This window comes from Amblyraja radiata, chromosome 10 (genome assembly GCF_010909765.2).
Source record: "Amblyraja radiata isolate CabotCenter1 chromosome 10, sAmbRad1.1.pri, whole genome shotgun sequence".
In the NCBI taxonomy this organism is placed as follows: Eukaryota; Metazoa; Chordata; class Chondrichthyes; order Rajiformes; family Rajidae; genus Amblyraja; species Amblyraja radiata.
The window spans coordinates 47178376-47201173 of record NC_045965.1 but is presented as its reverse complement, the minus strand read 5'-3'; the positions used below and the strand labels follow the sequence as shown (position 1 = coordinate 47201173).

General features: G+C 40.4%; 1 protein-coding gene across 2 annotated transcripts in view; it reads left to right on the top strand.

The window, feature by feature from the left end:
* eif2b3 (eukaryotic translation initiation factor 2B subunit gamma) overlaps positions 1–16224 on the top strand; it is a 91174-nt gene extending 74950 nt beyond the window's left edge. For both annotated transcript variants that reach the window (XM_033028739.1, XM_033028740.1), the window contains exons 11-12: positions 2079–2182; positions 14878–16224. In XM_033028739.1, coding sequence (XP_032884630.1) covers positions 2079–2182; positions 14878–14930 — 157 coding nt within the window. In that variant the 3' untranslated portion in view covers positions 14931–16224. The remainder of the gene's footprint in view (positions 1–2078; positions 2183–14877) is intronic.
* The last annotated feature ends 6574 nt before the right edge of the window (positions 16225–22798 follow it).

Here is a 22798-nt window from a genome sequence, read left to right as displayed (position 1 = left end):
CTAGCATAATGGATAATGGTGGCACCCCCTACTTTTAATGTTTTAAAGATGTACCCAACACACACACACATATGGGTTGGCAGTTCACATATGTGTGTATGTGTATATGTATGTATATGTGTTGGGTACATCTTTAAACCATACACACACACACAATATATATATTATAAGCAATTACTTTAAATGAAGGTTTGTTAAGGATTTTATTAAGCTCAATAAATGTCACTAGACTAAGTTGGACACATTGGGTCCCATGTTCACACGGGAGAGCTGGTCCCCCAATGCAATATTCCACCTCTCCACCAATTCCAATATTGGTGGCCATTGGGCTTTTTGGAGCGGTAGTATGGGTGTTGTGGGCCGAAAGGACTGGTTTCCTGAGGGCTAGTATGGACATGTGGGCTGAATGAATTCTTGGGCTGGCAGCTCAGTCACTCAGGCCTGGTGGGCTGGCAGCTCAGTCACTCGGGCCTGTTGGGCTGGCAGCTCACTCATTCGGGGCTGGTGGGCTGGCAGCTCATTCAGGGCTGGTGGGCTGGCAGCTCAGTCACTCAGGGCTGGTGGGTTGGCAGTTCACTAATTCACGGCTGGCAGTTCACTGACTCACGACTCAATGCAATTTCAAACCATTTCAAGCAGAGTGCAGGCCACCAAATTCAAATACAATTTCATACAATTTGGGCTTTATACTACTGACCCCCCCCCCCAGAAGGGGTGTTACCTTCATCATGGTGATTGGCAGGCGAGAGGACCGCTCAGCTGATCTCAAGATTTTTTAAACATTCATAACTTTTTTTTTTTCATCGATCGGAAAAATCCTCGGAGCTACCTCAGCGGAGGAGGTCTGTTAGTTGATAGCCAAAAATCATAGCGATATATGGAACCTTTTTTCTAAAAACTATATACAGAGCTGACAGGAAGTGGTCATGATGAGACTTTTAGTTATATAGTTATGTGCATTTTATTCATAGACTATGATACATATATGAACGTTTATAGATTTATCAATGGAAGGAAATTAATTCATTGGAATAATGACATATAACACTTCAATGGTATATGAACTCACTGATCTATTCTGTATTTATTTATGTCTGCAATATTCTGTTGTGCTGAAGCAAAGCAAGAATATCATTGTCCTATCTGGGACACATGACAATAAACTCTCTTGAATCTTGAATATAACACTTTTTTTAAATGAGTAATTCGTGATGGATACAAAATAATCAGAAAATACAGCCAGTACTCAGCAAATCGGATAGAATCTGAAATGAAAGAACGTGCATTTCTGGCTTAATTCTTCAATTTTAAGTAAATGTTTAATGAAAATATGATAGCTGAAATAGAAACTTAAACCATCATTATGAAAGAGAAGAATAATTCATCATTTTGGATGCGGACTGCTGAGTGACTGACTGAAGCTGCTGGATGTAAAAGATCTTTATTCAACACAAGCAGGCATTCTGGAGAATCTATTCTGTGAAGAAAGTCTAGAGAAAATCTTCTGAACTTAAATGCATGCTGAGGTTTTATATTCGTTAAGGACAACGATAACAGCAAGTGATTAAATACAGTTTCAAAAGTCTCAAATCCTGTTTACCGTAATGTTCTGTGATTAGACATAATGGCTGTAGAAATAGCATATTTACAATGGAAGCACATCTCAGCTGACAGCAGGACCTCTGCATATTGAAACACCTTTGTTGGAAATCCAGACACCCAAAGCAGCCTTTTACCACTGCATTGAGAGATGGCTCTCTGCAGACAATGCTGTATATTCATGCAGCTCTCCTTGTAGATTGAAGACAGCATCTCATTTGTATTAACGCGCTGCTACCCCATTCCCTAACTCCTGAAAGATATCCCATGCCTAACATCTCCTAGCAAGGACACAATCCAAACTGAGGGTGCATAAAAATGGCAGGATTATTTCTGCCAGTTTAAAGCGTCTATTTCTCTTATTGTGCCTTGGTCGGCACTTTTCCAAACAGTTTAATATGGAAAACACAGTATATTGGATTGCAATTGTATGCAAATGTACAAAAGTGAAAATTATGGCAATTTGTTCTATTTTCCAGGTGCTGCATACAAGGCAGTGTTATTTGCAGTAAAGCAGTCATTGAAAAAGGAGCTGATCTCAAGGATTGTCTCTTGGGAAGTGGACAGCGTGTTGAAGCTAAGTGTAAGAAATGTTATTAATATTCACTAATTACTTCTGAGTAGAAAATGTATAGAATTACATTGATGAAGCATTAACTGAAAACCTATTGTTCAAGCATTTTAATTATTTTTCACCACTGTGCCTTTCCCTGAGCAACAATAGGTTGATGCATTTCCTAGCTCCCCCAATGCTCCAGTAAACTGGCTGCAAGGATTGCACAGTTGTTTCATATCTTCAATTATGTAACTACAGTAGCATTATACCATTATAACTCATTATGACATCCAAGCCTCTCTTTTGCTCACATTTCCTTTAAATTCTGCGTTCTACTTCCATTTAGGTTTTAGTGGTATTATTTTTTTTTTCTTGAGTTAAAGCAGCAATTACTGTTGCAATTAAGTTATTGTAATCTATAATTTCAGTTTGTTTTTATTAATTAATAATTTGAGTTAATCTGGAAATGAAAGTATCGTGTAGAATGGATCCCCTATGAAATATGCAGTGTTGGCATTTGCAATATTTTTTATTTCAAATGGCCTTGCTCAGATTTGTCATATATACATATAGATTTGTATATGCATCAATACAATACAATACAATTTTATTGTCATTTGAGCCTCAGTGAGGCTCAAACGAAATTCTGTTTCCACAGCCATACAAACAAAGACAATTCCTAGACATACACACAATTTAGTTCACACAAACATCCATCACAGTGAACCCACTGTGATGGAAGGCAAAGTATTTTCTCTCCCCTGTTCTCCATGTCTCTCCCGATGTCCAAGCCCCAGGCGGGCGATGATAAGTCCCACGGCCATTTTAGGCCGTGCCGGGCGATTTACGGCCCCGCTCCCGGTCTAAAAGTCTCGAAGTTGGAGCCCCTGGCGGGCGCTGTAATGTCCCACGGCCATGAAGCCGTGCCGGGCGATGTACGTCCCCGCTCCGGGTCGTTCCAACCGGGCTGGTGAAGTCGCGTTGCGGGAGCTCCGGGAAGCGGTCTCTCTCTCCCCCCGGACCCGCGAGCTCCCGATGTCCCAGTCCACCGGACCTGCGGCTGCGTTGCTGGAGCCTCCGGGCCCCAGGAGTCGAGTCGCAGCAGCGAGTCACCACCGCTCTCCACGTTCCGAGGCCGGCCAGCCCCACGATGGTGAGTAGTCCGCAGCTCCGCAGTCTCCCGAGCCCCCGGGTCGTTCAGGTTGGAGGCCGCTCCACAGTGCTAGGCCCCAACGACAACGGAGACCCGACAGGGAAAAGGTCGGGTCTCCCAGACAGGGAAGAGATTTAAATGAACACTTGTTACCTAGCGGCTGTCTGTGCTGCCTTTTAATCAGGTTTTAAACTAATATTAAAGTGGTGAGGCTTAAATTGCTCGTCTTGCTTACATGGAACTTGTCTGCAGTGTCCACGCACTGTCTTTATTGAACATGCACTTGGCAATTTCTTTCTTTCATGTCAATTAAATACCAAAAATACATGTTTTAATGATGTATTCTATCCCAGATTTAGCTAGCAGAAAATGGGATTTGACATTCTACCAATTGCTGAATATATATATATATACACTCAATTCAATGTTTAATAGTACAACAAAAATATTGACTCTTTTTCTATATATTTATATGGCCTATAATTGGTGCAAATGGCACAAACGCTGTTTCCTTTCATTGAAAAATGTTGCAATTATTATACAAATAGTTATAATCTAGGATCAATATTTAGAGCTTGATTGTTACAAACATGATTTTTGAGTTAAACATTGCAGTATAACCAAAGGCTTTCGGTAAATGTGACTTTTCATGCAACAATTAAATATTTGTTTTACAGTACATATATTTGACAGCTGGCAGAATGAACACAATCACATTCTTTTATCGGTCCTGGAACATAAACTTTTCTTTTTTGTATGCATCTTGTTCGTGGTTTCTTTGCATAGTACTTTAAAGAGAAAGAGAATGTCTCTACTCTGGGAAACAAACCAGAAATTTTAGCAGGTGAAATTATCCTGGTCATTAAGGTGTGTGTTTAAAGAATTGTTTGTGAAAACGTTATTAAAATGTTAAAGAGAACGATTTGAAGCTGATCCAAATGCTACACGTGCTGACTGTGAGGCCACCGGAGAAAAGAATTGTCAAGCAGTTCTTCATTCCCCAGATCAATTTTGCTGACTCTGGTTTTCAATCCAAGATACTGAGAAAGATGAGTAATCCTAGACTGATTCCTGGGATGTCAGGACTTTCATATGAAGAAAGACTGGATAGACTCAGCTTGTACTCGCTAGAATTTAGAAGATTGAGGGGGGATCTTATAGAAGCTTACAAAATTCTTAAAGGGTTGGACAGGCTAGATGCAAGAAGATTGTTCCCGATGATGGGGAAGTCCAGAACAAGGGGTCACAGTTTAAGGATAAGGGGGAAATCTTTTAGGACCGAGATGAGAAAAACATTTTTCACACAGAGAGTGGTGAATCTCTGGAATTCTCTGCCACAGAAGGTAGTTGAAGCCAGTTCATTGGCTATATTTAAGAGGGAGTTAGATGTGGCCCTTGTGGCTAAAGGGATCAGGGGGTATGGAGAGAAGGCAGGTACAGGATACTGAGTTGGATGATCAGCCATGGTCATATTGAATGGCGGTGCAGGCTCGAAGGGCCGAATGGCCTATTCCTGCACCTATTTTCTATGTTTCTAGATCAATTTCTAGATCCTAGAAATGTACAAGTTCTATGGAATTTGTACTGACCCCCTAAACTAATCTAACCAGAGAACTTTGACCAACCTAGTACACTGACACCATATTAATCGTTTCCCTTCTTTAGGTATGTTATGGCCCAGCATAACAGAAACTCCAACAAAACCACAGATTATTTACACGCTTTGAGTAGCATACTCTTTGCTTTTTGGGGAGGGGTTGAAAGGGAAAAGAAACCTTGTAGTCTGTAGGAAAATAAACAACTGTCATGACATGATGAGAACTGAAAACCTGGCAGTAAAATTACCATGATCATTGGTTCTGTAGTCTGGTATTGAATGTGAGTGGCATACATCATTCAGAAGCCAAAATATTAATTTATTACTTTCTCTTCAGGACAGCATATTTCCTGTTAAAATGGGAGTATTATTATTTCAAGAAATTGGCCAGTATTTAAACAGAATATTTTCATGTTGCTTGCACATTAGGGCCCAAATGGCTAAAGCTTTAATTGGGTGGAAATCTAAAAATAACAATAGGCAGGCTTTGTGCTATAGTTGGATTTCAGAGCAAGACAAGGTGAAGGGATAAAAACTCAGTTTCATGTTGCTTTTGCACATTTCTAGGTCTGAAGGAACGTCTTTGAGGCTTGCTGTTCTCTTAGTAGTTTCCCAAGTGGAGATCACATGCAAGAAATAGTAGAAAGGATAATAAAACTGATCAGTATTTTTGTGTTATTAGTTCCGGTTTTTATGACAAAAATACATGCAGATTAATATTTTGGGACCGTAGCATTTTTAACGTTGACACTTAATCAGATTATTGAGAGAGACAAGAGAGGGACTTGTTGGGTCCTAGCCAGAGATCTTTGTATCGTTTTTAGCAATGGGTGAACTCCCAGAGGACTGGAGAATAGCCAACATACTTCCTCTGTTTAAGGAAGCCAGTGGAGACAAACCAATAATTATAGGATGGTGAGCATTGCATCAGTGGTAGGCAAAATATTGGAGAAGAATCTTCGTGACAAGATCTACTTACACCTGAAATAACATAGACTTGGAGACACGAGACTGCAGATGCTGCAATCATGAACCAAAAAATAAACTGCTGGAGGAACTTTGGGTCAATCAGCAATTCTAAAGAAAGAAATGGACATCTGACATTTTGGGTCAGGACCCTTCTTCAACCATTGACTTATCAGGGAAAGTCAGCATTGCATCGAGGGCGAAGATTGAGTATTTTAAGGAAGAGACAAAGATGATTAAAGAGGATTGGACAGTAAAGCTTTTGATAAGATCCCTCATGGCACTCTGATCCTAAAAATTAAAGTCTATTGTGAGCATTGGTGTATAGAAGGATTTGGGGTGCGAGTCCACAGCTCCCTGAAATTGGCAACACAAGTAGATGGGATGGTAAAGAAGTCGCACGGCATGCTTGCCTTCATCCATCAGGGTACGGAGTATAAATACCAGGATGTTATGTTGCAGTTTTATGTAACTGGTGAAGCCACATTTGGAGTATAGTGTGTGGTTCCAGTTGCCGCATTACAGGAAAGTTGTGGATCCTTTGGAGAGGGTGCAGAAGAGGTTGAACAGAGTGTTCCTGGATTAGAGTACAAGGAGAAACTGTGCACACTTGGATTATCTCCTCTGGAGCGCCTGAGGCTAAGAGGCGACTTGAGAGAAATTTATAAAATCATGAGAAGCATTGACAGGGTAGATAGGAAGTCGTTTTCCCAGGGTGGAAATGTCAAATTTCATAGGTTTAAGATGAGAGGGGGTAAGTGGAAAGTTATCTTTTTACACAGAGGTTCCAAAGACATACACGTTTGTAGGCTAATTGAAGCCTGAAACATTAACCCAGATACTGCCCCTTGTGTGTAGGGTAGCAATAGTGAATGTGTAATAGCTGGTCGGTGCGGACTCTGGGCTGAAGGGCCCGTATCAACGCTGTATCTCTTATCTAAACTAAACACAGAGTGGCTGGAATGTGCTGCCAGGGGAAGTGGTGGATAGCATTGTTTAATATGCTTTTAGCCAGACACACCAACAGATGGGGGAATGGAGGGATATAGACCACATGCAGGCAGATATGCAGATTAAATTTGCTTCGTGCTCAGCACAGACATCGTGGGTGAAAGGGCCTGCTGTGTGTTCTAACCACCTGAGTAAATCCTAGGAGGTAATAATCAATAAAACTGCAGATACTAGGAATCTAAAATAGAGACAGAAAATGCTGGAAATAATCAGCAGCTCAATCAGCATCTGTGGGAAGAGAAACTGGGTTAATGTTTCAGGTTGAAGGTTATTTGACTAGGTAACCTTGTGTTCGGTTTATGGTCACCCTGGTTTTACTCTCTCAGAGGCATTCCCTCCCCTTCCCCTCCTGCGACTTAACAAGCTTCTTTTGTCTACATTGCAGTTGTGACAGAGTTTTCGGCCTGAAACCAACAGTTTCTCTTCTCATGATGCACACTGAGTGTTTCCAGCATTTTCTACTTATGTTAAAACTTAGAGGAATTGTTTCCTAGAGATGGAAAGTAGCTTTCAAGGAGCATATTGGTATGTGCACTCAGTTAAAAGGGATCCAATTGCTTTTATGTTCATACTGCATTCAAGGAACTTTGATCTGATTTTTTTTGTTTTCTTTGCAGCATTTGTCCCCAAACAACCACTTGTAGTTTATGAAGGTTATTTTAAATGTAAAACCAAGGAACTGCAGCTTCTAGTTTACAAAAAAATACACAAAGTGCTGGAGTAACTCAATCTGAAGACGAACTGAAACGTCACCTATCTATGTCCTTGAGAGATGCTGCCTGGACCTTTGAGTTATTCCAGCACTGTGCCTTTTTAAAAATAATTTTAAATGCTGTGATGGAGATAAAGAGGCAACGAGCAATAATAACAGCAGCCTTATCACTCAGTTTGTTACATGGGATTAAAATACAATGGATATGAGATGCGGCTTGTGGATAGGCTGACTGAGCTTGGATGTTTTGCTGAGGAGTTGCATGTTATTGCTGTGCCTCTGCAAGTGCTAACTCCTTCAACCTTGTGGAATATTGCCTGCTGCTTCCTGCACAGGTAGCTACATGTTGCCAGTGTTAATATCATGACAACTCTTCATCCTCCAGTCTATGGTGCAACCCAAACATACATGTCAGGACCAAACATACCTATCAGTGCCCTTTCCGTGGATGCCAATCATCAAGTTAGGTATGGGCAGCAACAGCAAGGTTAAACTGTTTCTGAAAGGCACGATACTCATGCAGTTGTCAAAGCACCGGAGGACCATCCAGTTGTTTTCACCAGTAAAAAGATCATTCCCTTTAATGTCTATTTGAGCAATTTGAATCTCCTTTGGACCACTATATTTGGCTCTTAAAAGGATCAGAATAGACTTCAGGAATTATTACAGTTTGCTGCAGAAATTTCTCCAGCATCCTTGTAATGTGCTATATGTGCCACCACATAGACACGCATACAAGCGCGCGCACACACGCACGCTCGCACACACACACACACGCAACAGGTCCTTTGGACAACAAAACGACACTGTCAAGTACCATTTTGCACAATTTCTGCAGGAATCCATTATTTTATTCTTGATTCCTGGTGAAAGAAGTAGCACAAGATGGATCAACTAACTTTGCAGACAGAAACATCATGCATCAGTTGAATGCTCATGAACTCTGCTGATCTGCCCGTTCCATTACCCTGAAACGTTGCACAAAATTCCTCGACATAAGATGTCATAGTTGTCTCTTTGCTTGTATTTATATATGTCTTTATGAGAGCCAAGCTGGTCATTTCTGCTCATTAAGTCTTGCCAGCTCAGAGGAAACCCAGCTCCTATATTTTTCCCCTGTGACCTCCCCACATTCCTATTAGACAGAGGAAACCCATAAGAAGAAAACTGCTCCAAGACATCACCTGAGGTCAGTATCAAAGCTGGTTCATTGGAGCTGTGAGGCAGCAGCTCTACAAGCTGTGCCACTGTGCTGAAATACTTAATTAGCCCTTTCAAGAGCATTAAAGCCATTCAGTATGAATGATATACGGATAATGCTGACTTGGAAGTTGCTATGACTATCAATCACATGGCAATTGCAATAATAAGCAACATTCATTTCTAAGCCAAACACCTGCCTTTCATGGTTTAATAATTCAAATACCATTGCTAAATGCTTCTCCCAATTTATTGAACAAAATTGGTCAAGATCTGCTCTTGTTCATAGTATATATAGAGTTGAAGTTTGAGACAACCCTTACTCATTTTTATATTACAGTGGATATTTTTTGAAGAAAGGATAAGCTTTAAGCGAAAACAGCATTTATTACTCTCACGGTTTCATATATGGTATTGTGCTGCAATGGCAATCTTTTCATCTGCATACCTATGGCGAGGTTCTTGAACCAACAACCTTCTGATTCAGAAGTGAGAGTGCTTCTACATGAGCCAAAATAAATACTGGTCAGCCTTTAGACTTTAGAAATAGACTTTAGAGATACAGCGCGGAAACAGACCTTTCGACCCACCGAGTCCGCACTGACCACCCCATACACTGGCACTATCCCACACGCTAGGGATAATCTACAATTTACAGTGAAGCCAATTAACCTACAAACCTGTACGTCTTTATAATGTGGGAGGAAACTGGAGCACCTGGAGAAAACCCACACGATCACAGGGAGAAGGTACAGACAACACCCGTAGTCAGGACTGGTGCTAAGGCAGCAACTCTACTGCTGCGCCACTGTGCCACCCGTTTGCAGCCAATCAATGACTTTCAACATGGAAGCTATCTTTTACAGTATCCTTTCCCCTGGTTAGAACAAGTAATGAGCCATAGATGAATTTAGTTTAGAGATACAGCATGACAACAAGTCCTTCGGCTCACCAAATCCATCCTGACCATCAATCGCCCGTTCACACTAAATCTATATTATCCTATTCTCTCATCTGCTTTTTTTATGGGGCAATTTTATGGAGGTCAATTAACTCGCAAATCCATACTTCTTTGAGATGTTTGCAGCAGGATCTTGATCGATTGGCCAGGTGGGCTTGGAATTTAGTACAGAGAAATGTGAGATGTTGCATTTTGGGAAGTCTAACATGGGCAGGACCTACACAGTGAATGGTTGAGCTCTGGGGAGTGTTATAAAGCAGAGGGATCTAGGAGTACAGGTGCATGGTTCCTTGAAGGTCGAGTTGCAGGTAGATAAGGTAGTCAAAAAGGCTTATGGTACATTGGCCTTCATCAGTCAGAGTATAGAAGTTGGGAGATCATGTTGCAGTTGTATAAAACATTGGTGAGACCCCATTTAGAGTATTGCGTTCAGTTATAGGAAATATGTTGTCAAGCTGGAAAGGTTCGAGAGAAGATTTCACAAGTTAAAGGAGTAGAATTAGGCCATTCGGCCCATCGAATGTACTCCGCCATTCAATCATGGCCGATCTCTGCCACCTCATCCTATTTTCCTGCCTTCTCCCCACAACCCTTGACACCCATTCTAATCAAGAACTGGTCTATCTCTGCCTTAAAAATATCCACTGATCTGACCTCCACAGCCCCCTATGGCAATGAGTTCCACAGATTAACTACCCTCTGACTAAAGAAGTTCCTCCTCACCTTTTTAAAAGATCGCCCTTTAATTCTGAGGCTATGACCTCTGGCCCTAGACTCTCCCACCAGTGGAAACAACCTTTCCACATCCACTCTATCTATGCCTTTCATTATTCTGTACGTTTCAATGAGGTCCCCCCTCAACCTTCTAACCTCCAGTAAATAGAGGCTGAGTGCTATCAAACGCTTATCATATGTTAGCCCACTCATTCATGAGAGGAATAGATTGGGTAGATGCACAGAGTCTCTTGCCCAGAATAGGTGAATCGAGGACCAGAGGACATAGGTTTAAGGTGAAGGGGAAAAGATTTAATAGGAATCTGAGGGGTAACTTTTTCACACAAAGGATGGTGGGTGTATGGAACAAGCTGCCAGAGGAGGTAGTTGAGGCTGGGACTATCCCAACGTTTAAGACGCAGTTAAGCAGGATAGGAAAGGTTTGGAGGGATATGGACCAAATGGGGGCAGGTGGGACTAGTGTAGCTGGGACATGTTGGCTGGTGTGGGCAAGTTGGGCCGAAAGGCCTGTTTCCACACTATATCACTCTATGATTCTATCTATGGGGGAAACCGGAGCACTCAGAGGAAACCCACGCGATCATGGGGTGAATGTGCAGATTCCAAAGAGGCAGCCCCAGAGGTTAGGTGTGAAGGTTGTAGTGTTTAGAAGCCGAATGGCTGTAGGGAAAAAGCTGTTCCTGAACTTGGACATTACAGTTTTCAGGCTCCTGTACCTTCTTCCCGATGGCAGGGTGGTGCGGGTCTCTGATTATACTGGTTGCTTTTTTAAGGCAGTGATTCTGGTAAATGCCTTCGATAGGTAAATTCCACCGTCTCTGACGCTGTGAGGCAGCAGCTCTACCAGCAGTGTCACTGTGCTGCTTCATGAGGCCAATATTGGTAGAAATGCGTTGCTGGGTTATTTTCCTTAATCTGAGCAGCATCCATCTCAAAATCAACATCAGAGAAACTGATTACGTGGTTATTTTTAAAAGTAGAAACTAACTTAGTGTGAACTGAGTATATACATTTTAGAAGGTGCTTTGCCTACTATGTTCAAATATTAAATGTAGTTGATTTGGTAGAGTGGGCTACCATCTTGCATTGATCTGTACTCTCAACCTTAGGAAAAGGAGAGAAATAGGAAATAAGAGATACCAGGTTGCAATGGGTGTGACTATTAAAAAAGTGTCTCGTTCTCTCTCTCATTCTTGACCATTATAAAATCATCAAGTTTAAAGTCTCAACATTTTTTTTGGTGGTGAATAACGTAAGTGTAGAGGGTTGTGGGCCAAGAACTAATGTAGATGGGGCATATTGGTTGGCGTGGGCAAGTTGGGCTGAAGGGCTTATTTCCATGCTGTATGACTCTATGACAATGAGAGAGTTCTAACATTTTTAAAAAGTTCTATAAAATCTGATATTCTTTCAAGAGCGTATATGATTTTGGAATGTGACTTGGAAGATTGCACAGCAACAGTAGTTGAAAAGCCAGGAACAGATTGCTTTCCTAACTTTGAACAAAGTAAGCACTGAGGATATCTAGTAGACTAATAAAAGGTTTTTCTTTTCAAAACTAGAAGTCTATAACAGTATAATACTGTGTTTCATCCTTAAAAAATCTTCTTGCTAAAAGCAATATTGTATGGTATTACTGATTCTATTTTTCCACTTGAAAAACATGCATGGATAAATTAACATTTTAATTTTATTCCGTTATCAACAATCATATGTTTAATCTTGTAAGATAACCCATAGCCCTTAGTCCCCAAGGCAATAAGCTTCTTGGTGGTCCTGGCCTAGGAACTAACCTTTTACACTAAAAGTTATCACAGTCAGCAGCAATCTATCCTTGAGCTAACAAGCAGATTTTGCTTCCTCTCCTCCCCAAATAAAGGGAAGTTGGCTTTACAGTAAGCTCTCTGTTGTCCTGACATTTGAATCTCGTACAAAAGGGTCATTGTCCTGAGCCAGCATGATCCATCATGAGATGAGCTTAACATCTGTCAGGAACAGTGTCCTCTCTGGCAAAAACCTCCAAGGCCTTTATCCTCTACTGATTCAAACAACAGGATTTCAGGCTGACTTAGTGACTTTTACACGGGGATTTTCTTGTAAGGCAATGTATTCTTTCTTTTTATTAATGATTTACAATACATTGGGCAGTGGGAAAGTAAGTCTGCATAAATAGAATTTCTTAAGGGAAGTAGTTTTATCACTTTTTTAAAATATATATATATATATATACATGTGCAATTTTTCTTGCCTTTGCAAAGACCCAGTTTATTGTTCAAATGCTTGTACGTTCAGGAAGTACAGATCTCTGCAGGCCAACAAAAATATTCAGTCCTATATTTTAAAGCCGAAGGTGTCAATATGTAGTTGAAATTTTAAATTCCTTTAACGATTAAGCCACTGCATACCATAAACACTTCCTCCTCCAGTTAACCCGTAACTATTCTTAACTAAAGTTACTCAGAGCTTGAATTGGGTGGATCTCACAAATAGTTTCTCCAATAACTAATGACTAATTTGCACTTTAAAACATAATTACATTGCCTCATAATCAATCAGGGAACATCTTTTGTAAGATGTTGCTAGAGGATGACAGAGTTTCTTGACTGGAATAGTGTTTATTTTAGTTTTTAAGTTGGAATCACTAATTCCTAACAAGCCCCATAGAGGTGATTTAACCTATCTTTCACCATCTCAGTAAATTCTCTGGATTTTAAAATAATTTCTTCGTGAAAATGACAAATGAAGTATTTTTGTTATCTATTTTAATAGCTCATGAAGATTGATGTATAGTGAAATCCTGAAGCAGAATTCAAGTTCAGGACCATGCTATCCCCATGGCTGGACATGAGCCTTTTTACTGCTTTGTACCTTAATTTAATTTTCTTGGCTATGTTTTAGTAGAATAACCAATGAATTAAAATATTGTAATTGATATAAATTATTGATTAGGATATTGAGTTTTATTAAAGGCTTGAGTCTGCAGAATTAAGTTTGCAATTTGGAGATAACTCAAAAGTTGGAGGTGTGCTAAACAGTGAGGATAGAACCAGACTGCAAGAGAACATAGACTGGTTGAACTGACAAACAAAGAACATAGAATTTAATACAGAGGTGCTGAGGTATGTATTTTGGAGAAACGGTGTAGATTAAATGGCATTGTTCTGAAGGGTGTGCTAGAATAGAGTCACACATTCTACAAATGTATGTCTTTCAAAGTGTCAGGAAGCATGGAAAGAACAGTTTAATAATTGTAAAGCAGAGAGGTTCCTGGGTTTCTTAAATAGAGGCATTGCTGCGTAAAGCAGGCAGATTAAGCTGAACCTTATTGAAACATCAGTTAGACTACAGCCGAAATATGGTACCCAATTCTAGACACCAATCTATGGAAACCAGTGAAGGTAGTAGGGAGGGTGCAAGAGAGATGGTAAGAGGAGAACATGAGACTGCAGATGCTGAAATCTTGAGCTAACAGCAAACTACAGGGATAACTCAGCAAGTCAGGCAATATCTGCGGAAGGAAATGGGCAGATGATGTTTTTGGTCAGGACTATTCTTCAGACAGATGGAGTAGAGGGGAGATAGCTGTGGAGTAGAGAGGAGATAGAGGGGAGATCCTCATTCTTCCTACCAAAATGTAACAATTTTCAGCATTAAATTTCACCTTCCAACAATCTCTAATCCAATCTACCTGTATTTCCTTGATATTTAGGATATTCTTCCAAGTTTGGAACTTGTGCCTGTTGTATTTAAATCCGAGTCAGTGATACATAATAAAGAAAGAAAATGGCCCTAGTACTGTGGAAATTTTGCTGTATACTTCCCTCCAGTTTGATAAGCACCTTGCACTACTACCGTTTCCTGTTATTTTAGTCAAAGTTCTATCCATGCAGCTATGGCCCCTTTTATTCCACAAACTTGCCTTACTGATGAGCTTAACTATGTGCCAGCTTATCAAAGTCCATATAAACTATATCAACTGCATTTTCTTAATTGCTCCTTACGGTTAACTACATTGAAAAGGAAACTCAAAGGAAGCCCCCGATCAATTGTTACATCTCGAAAAGGAAAGGTGTGCAGCCTTTTTAAGGCGACCTTCAATCTGATGCGCAACATTCATCACCCATTAGTAACTGATCTTCACTTAACAGTTTATTGCATTGACGGCTTTCAGCAACGTAGCATGATTTGATGTAAAGCATGCTTAGTAAATGCATTGCTTACTTTGTAAAGGCTTGGAATTAAAAGCACATTCTTTCATTCCATGTTTTCAATTTGTAACTGCAAAGGTGAAATTTCAAGTATATTTAATTTTGTAGTAGTTATTGTAAGCACTGCAAATATATTTCTTTAACTTTTTATTTCATACTTTGTTTTTCTGTTCTTACAGCCAAACATGTGAATGTAATAATTGTGGGCAACGATGGCTTGATGGAGATATGATGATACTGCTGATATTCTGGAATGGGTGACGTTTCGGGTCGAGACCCTTCTTCAATTTGCTGTTCATCTGGACACTGGACATGGACTGTTGGGAGACAAGTTAAATCTTACAAAGGAATGAGCATTGGGTTTGAATTGGCTCTGCTCCTATGCAAGCTAATTTCTACTGTTCAAAATTTTAATTTATATTCTAGATGATCAGAGTTTAAAAAGTCATATAACTTCACATAACAACTCAGCATGCTCGAAGTTAAAGAAATATTTGAGACTTCGCTTATTTAAATTTTTACGAAGATGGTTGGCACGTAGGAGGTTCTCAGACTTAAGTAATAATTGTGTTTTTTGATTCATATATTTCTGATGAATATAAATTGGTCCTGAAGGAACATCATTAGAAATGAAGTGACCGGTCATATTTAATGTAAATTGATGGCGAATGAATGATGGGACAAGGTTTTCATCTGATCTAACCCAAGAAGGCACTGGACAGAAGCAAACCAAATACTGAGAAGAAGAAAATTGACCTTTGCATTGTCTGATCTATCAGGTGACAATTTCAAAATGCCATTTGGCATTGATAGAAGTCGAAGAGGGAATCAGTGATCTAACTTTCGCTAACTAGAAAATGCTACCATGAACAACAACAAAATGTTGACTCTATAAAAATCATTAGGAAGCAAATTGGGAGAGACTTTTCAGGGTGCTAAACTGAACGAAATTGCTAAATTTATGGGCATTAGAGCTTTAGACTTCTCCACAAACTTTGTTGGTCAGTACTGAACGAAGAGGGATATATTTAGCACACAGTTGTACAGGGACTTTCTCTTCCCAACACCAAAATTATACTTCTCTACCACTGTATGTTTTCCAATTTCTTAATTCCCAATCAAGAGTCAGTGGGCCATGTTTACTGAGTAGCACTAAACTTTGAACATTAAAAAATGCCACCATATGAACTTGGACAGTCCAACACAGAGACTTAGCTGTTAAATCTGTCAGTTTTTTTTAACATTCAGGTGTGAAAGTGAGTGATGATTCGGTGATGGAGTTTCCATATCTGGCGTATATTTATCCATGTTATAATTTGTTTAATCTCGCACAGACAGCCATATGGATTCAGATGTGATATTTATTTAAATAGGCTGGTGATGCAGTAAATATCTGCCTCTTAAAGAAGCCTCCAAGATCCCAACCTATTGCTCATTCCAAATGCCGACAGTGCAGGTTCTTGAAGGAACCCATAGGGTTGCTTCAAAATGTCTGTATTTAACCCAATAAAAGAAAGATCTGTTAACATCTTTGTGTTTGCTTTTATTTTTAACATATTTACAGAATCATTGCAAAAACATTTATGCTAGTCTGGTTCGAGTATAATTCTGTTACGGGAGTTGAAGGCACTAGGTCACACCAGTACAATTTACTGAGAATGTGTATATCAAAACTTTACAAAGCTTGATTACCATTATATTCCTCAAGGCTGAAAGAATCTCATGGTTTTGTATTTTACACTCATGAGTGACCAATAATTATCTAATCAAAGGATTCCGATTGTGTACTAATAAATGTAATAGTGCATTTATAAAGTTTCAGATAAAGTACACAATAAGTGTAGGAACATTGTGTGGGAAGAAACTGCAGATGTTCCGAAGTTAGACACAAAATGCTGGAGTAACTCAGCAGGTCAGGCAGCAGGTACACAAAATTGCTGGAGAAACTCAGCGGGTGCAGCAGCATCTATGGAGCGAAGGAAATAGGCGACGTTTCGGGCCGAAACCCTTCTTCAGACTGGAGAGAAGGAATGGGTGACGTTTCGGGTCGAGAACTCTTCTTCAGTCTTAGATTTCTGATGTTGTTTGAAAGAAAAGCTTCAGTTATAATGGCAGTTTAACCAGGTGTCTATGATAAGAGTATGACTATTATGTACGAGTTTTGATATTGTAGGTAATATAAGGGATTGAAAACATAAGCCAACATACACATGAAAATTGAGGATGAATTTTCTGCTTATAGTGAGAAATGCAATATTTTATTCTTTAGTACCCATTGGCAGAATCAAACTCTCCCATAGGATATATTGGTGTTATTAACTAGAGAAATCGAAACATCCACCTTGCAATTTAGATACAACTTGGAAGAACGTCAGCTAATGTGCCACTGTAATATTTTCACTTCAACTTTAACGTTGATTTTGATTTGCGTATTGCATAATATGTTATATTATTAACAATGACCATGATCCTGAGGATACAAAACTGGGATACATATTCCTGACACATCTTACAGCATCGAAGATTTGATAACGATTACGTATTCAGTTTAGCCAATGGGCATAAAAGCAGACTTAAATGTAACATTGAAAAGTTTGCTCTTGGGATTGTGTGTGGATTTTTTGTCTTGGTACTGGATGCTGTTGTTTGGCATCTCCTGCATTCCATGTATTATTGTGAATATGTGCCTGAGTAAATTCCATGGTACTGCTTCAGTTTCTTGTAGGCTTAACACCTTCATTATTCCTCTTTGTTGTTGCATAGATTGACTCTAAGATGCAATAAGATGTACTGAAGAAGATTGTTCGCATATAATTTTTTTAAAATAAAAATCACAGGATGAATATTGAGTAACCAAGGGACAAAGATACTAATGAATTGGAAAGGGACGTTTTTTTCATGGAAGCTTTGAGAACTCCTTGAAGCATTTTCTACGTCTTCCTTTGCTACAACAGAGCTCCATGAGATGTGCTTGTTTCAGGAGTCCGATGATAACCTACATGCTGGAGATAATTGAATGTGATCATAGCCTTGAAGATGGGGATGTTTGACCTGGTAGAGATTAGTTCACTTATACAATCATTGGATTTGGAAAGTTATGCTGATGCAGCATTGATGGTACTTTATCAATGCCAACCTTTGATCATGTTTCAAAGCATACAGGAGGAATGGGATTGCTGCCACTCAGTAGTACCTGAATTTGTTGCAGGGTTTGAGATTTTGGTGCTGAGAGTCAGAGTTTTACAGCATGGATACAGGCCCTTCGGTCCAACTTGTCCATGCTGACCATGTTGCCCATCCTTGCTAGTCCCGCTTGTCAGTGCTAGGCCCATGTCCCTCTAAATATTTCCTATCCATGTATCTGTCCAAGCACCGTTTAAATGTTGTACCCACCTCTACCCTTTTCTCAAGTGTCAAGAGTGTTTAATTTTCATGTGAACTGACAATGGAACAATGGAATTCTTATTTGCAGCAGCACATCGTGTAATATACATAAATAAAATAGAATACAAAATGAATATATTATTAGCCACACCACCAGTGCAAAAAAGCTCATTGCCCTTAGACTAGAACAACCCAAAACAGTTCATAAGTAGTAATGTGTAATATTCAAGATACTGATGTTGTTGGGAAGAAGCTATTCTTGAACCTGGTGGTCACGGTTTTCAGAATTCTTCCTGAAGGTAGGAGTGAAATGAGAGCGTGGCCAGGGTGGTGCGGGTTATTTATGCTGACTCTCTTTTTAAGGCAGTGCCTCTACAGATCTCTACTATAGTGGGAAGGTCAGTGCCCATGGTTGTCTGGGCATTGTCTGCCACTTTTTGTAATTTCCTTCATTCCTGAGCAATATGTTCTCTATTGTACACCTGTGGGAGTTCAAGAATATTGGTCAACATATAAATTCTACTCATTCTTCTTTATGATTGCATCAAAGTGCTGAGCCTAAAACAGAGATATGCATGCCAAGGAACTGATTGCCTTTCTCCACCGCCACCCCATCGATGAAGACAGGTTTTTCTTTTCTTCGGCTTTCCCCTACCAAAGTTAAAAATTAGCTCTTTGTCCTTGCCGATGTTGAGAGAAAGATTGTCGTTCGACCATTCAATAAGATTTTCAATCTCCCTTCTAGACTCTGACATCTTTACTCATTGTTCATCCAACAACGATGGTGACGTCAGCAAATTTATAGATTGCATAACTAACTACGCAGTCGTGGGTATAGAGTGCGTGGAGCAGGGAACTAAGTACATGGCCCTGTTGTGCTCCTGTGCTGATGATTATTATGGGGGAAATATTGTTGCCAATTTGTACTGATTGTGGTCTACCAGTGAGGAAATCGAGGACCCAATTGCTTAGGGACCTCTGGCAGTTCGTCCTCTATACGCACTGTTTGGAAAAAGGTGCACCTCGCATGGTTTTTATATTTTTCCCCTCTCGCCTCCAAACATTCATCCCGTAGAGTAGCTCCACTCAGAGGGGACATAGATGAATATGAGAAGCAGTATTGCACTGAGGAATACTGGGATGAGGATTGATGCAATGACACAGCCCTTCTTAATCTAAAGTGTCATTTGGATTGGATCGGCCTTGAACGTATTGACCAGGATCATGGCTTGCGTGTCATTGCATTATAGAATGCTAACAAGTTTTGAAAGCTGCCAACTTTGAGATGGATTCTTCATTGTCTTCGACAAGGGAGTAGAACGTTTTTTGTGTGGACAAGTAACAACACATCCGGTGGTTTGTGCAACGTCATACATTGTTCTTCAATTTCCAATGCACTGAAGCTCAAGACCATTGTATCTCTTGACAGATGAATTTTCCATTGATTCTGGAGATCTTTAATCTCTGGAGTGGGCAGTTGAGAATTATGCCTAGAAGGACTTTCCGTGTGGCAGACTACAGGGAGGCTCCTCTGTACATACTCTGTACATAAGTGAATATCTCCTTCCTTGCAGATGATTAATTATGAGATTTACAGCATGTTCTTCACTTATCCAAAGAGGGATGAGGTCATGAATTGGTGCCAAAAATACTTCTCCACCATGTTTTTGTAATTCTGCTCCAGAGGTTTTGCTTTCCATCTGTTGGGTGTTCCTATTTCTTGCTGGACTGGAGTACCACCAAGGTTATAGTTGATAGTGTGTTGTGGGATTCTGTCAATGATGCTATGTCAAAGACAGATTCTTGGTTGAGGTGACCTGCAAAGACATCACAGGGCATATATAGGTTGTCTAGCAGACTGAAATAATTAATAGCGTTGCATTAACCTTTATTGAGGATTTCATCTGCTCAACCATTTTTATTGTCTTACTTTATCCCACTTCAGTTTAGAGCTGGCAAATCATGGAACTGGGCACCCATTTGGCAAAATTGATGGGTGAGTAAATTTGCAAGACAATATGTGAAATAAGTGATGATTTATAGTGTTTGCATTTGCCAATTGATGTGTTAGAAGTTTTCAGTCTTTTATTTGTTTTGGATTTTCAATTTTTTAAGTTTGTATTTCTTCCTTTTTGATCATCTAACACTTCCTGCTTCATGATCAAGCCATCAAAATGTCAAGACTTTCTTATCACAAGTAGATAAGACGCCAGATGCAAAATCCTGACTTTGCTTAATTTCTCAACAAAAGCATGATACAAAGCATACCAAGTCATGAGAACTATTTCACATTGGCTGTGCTAACTAAGTCTGGCCAGTTATGTGTATTTGTAATTGCAGCCAAAAGACCGAGATTCCCATGAGATTTAAATGATTTATCTTTACCCGAAATCTTATAAGATGGACGGTAGGAATCTCCCTATTTTTAAGTTTGGTCTAGAACTCTGGCTAGTTTTAGTTTATAAATAAATAAATGTGAAATAATTTGGAGGAAAAAATTGTCCATTTTCAGGAGATGCCAAAATGGGTTGAATGGAGAAATGAAATTAAAATCGATTGTAAAATGATTAGCATAAAGGAGAACTGAAAGGGGAAGTCTATACTGCTATTGTTGCAATGTGCTGATTATCTTTCTCATCTACTATAGTACTCATGGCATGGATAGGAACATAGGATAAAGATATTAGTGCTATTACAGAAATGTGACCGAGGGAGGAACAGACAGGTCGCTCAATGTCCCAGGATGCTACAGGAGAGATGGACATGGAGATGGACGTAAGTGAGGAGGACAATAAAATTCTTGCTTTGCTTCAGCACAACAGAATATTGTAGGCATAAATACATACAGAACGGATCAGTGTGTCCATATACCATCGAATATATATATATATATACACACATAAATAAGCATATAAAGTGCAATAGGCTATTAAAGTTCAGATTTTTGTTTGAGTTGAGTTTAATAGCCTGATTGCTGTGGGGAAGTAGCTGTTCCTGAACCTGGATGTTGCAGATTTCAGGCTCCTGTACCTTCCACCTGAAGGCAGCGGAGAGATGAGTCTGTGGCCAGGATGGTGTGGGTCCTTGATGATGCTGCCAGCCTTTTTGAGGCAGCGACTGTGGTAGATCCCTTCGATGGTAGGGAAGTCAGAGCCGATGATGGACTGTGCAGTGTTTACAACTTTTTGCAGTCTTTTCCGCTCCTGGGCGCACATGTTGCCGAACCAAGCCACGATGCAACTGGTCAGCAAGCTCTCTACTGTGTACCTGTAGAAGTTCGAGAGAGTCCTCCTTGACATACCGACTCTCCGTAATCTTCTCATGAAGTAGAGGCGCTGATGTGCTTTCTTTATAATTGCATCAGTGTTCTGGGACCAGGAGAGATCTTCTGCACGCCCAGGAATTTGAAGCTCTTGACCCTTTCCACCCGTTGATATAAACGGGACTGTGGGTCCCCATCCTACCCCTTCCAAAGTCCACAATCAGTTCCTTGGTTTTGCTGGTGTTGAGAGCCAGGTTATTGTGCTGGCACCATTTGGTCAGTCAGTCGATCTAATTTCTATACTCTGACTCGTCTCCATCAGTGATACGTCCCACAACAGTGGTGTCGTCGGCGAACTTGATGATGGAGTTTGCACTATGACCGGCTACTCAGTCATGAGCATAGAGTGAGTTCAGCAGGGGGCTGAGCACGCGGCCTTGAGGTGCTCCCGTGCTGATTGTTATCGAGGCTGACACATTTCCACCAATACGAACAGACTGTGGTCTGTGAATGAGGAAGTCGAGGATCCAATAACAGAGGAATGTGCAGAGACCCAGTTCTGAGAGGGGATGATTGTATTAAATGCCGAGCTGTAGTCAATGAATAACAGCCTGACATATGAGTTTTTGTGGTCCACAGCGGAGTGGAGAGCCAGCGAGATCCTATCCACCGTTGATCTGTTGTGGCAGTAAGCGAACTGCAGTGGGTCCAGGTTTTTGTTGAGGTATGAGTTGATTTGCGCCATGATCAGCCTCTCAAAGCATTTCATCACCACAGACGTTAGTGCCACTGGTCGATAGTCATTGAGGCACGTCACCTTGCTCTTCTTGGGCACCGGTATTATTGATGCCCTTTTAAAGCAGGTGGGAACCTCAGAAGTGAGAGGTTGAAAATGTCCATAAAAATTCCAGCCAGCTGGTCCGCACAGGTTTTCAGAACACGACCGGGTATACCATCAGGTCCAGGCGCTTTCCGAGGGTTCATCCCTCTGAAGGATTTTCTGACGTCGACCTCTGTGACTGTGACCGAAATACCTTCACAGTGAATGGGGGCTCGGGAAGGCACATCAGTGTTCTCCCTATCAAAGCGTGCGTAGAACACATTGAGCTCGTCAGGGAGTGATGCATCGCTGACATTTGAGCTGCCTCCTGATTTTGCCTTGTAGGAGGTAATGGCATTCAAGCCCTGCCACAGTTGCCGAACATCCGTCTCATCCTCCAGCTTGGAACAAAAGTCCCTTTTTGGCCTTTTTGATGGCCTTACCAAGGTCGTATCTGGACTTCTTGTAGACCTCTTTAACTTCGGACATGAATGCCTGGTGTCTGGTCTTCAGAAACGTCATCCATTTCTTCTCTCCAGAGAAGTTGCCTGTCCCGCTGAGTTACTCCAGCATTTTGTGCCTACCTTCGATTTAAACCAGCATCTGCAGTTCTTTCTTACACATTAAAAGAAGT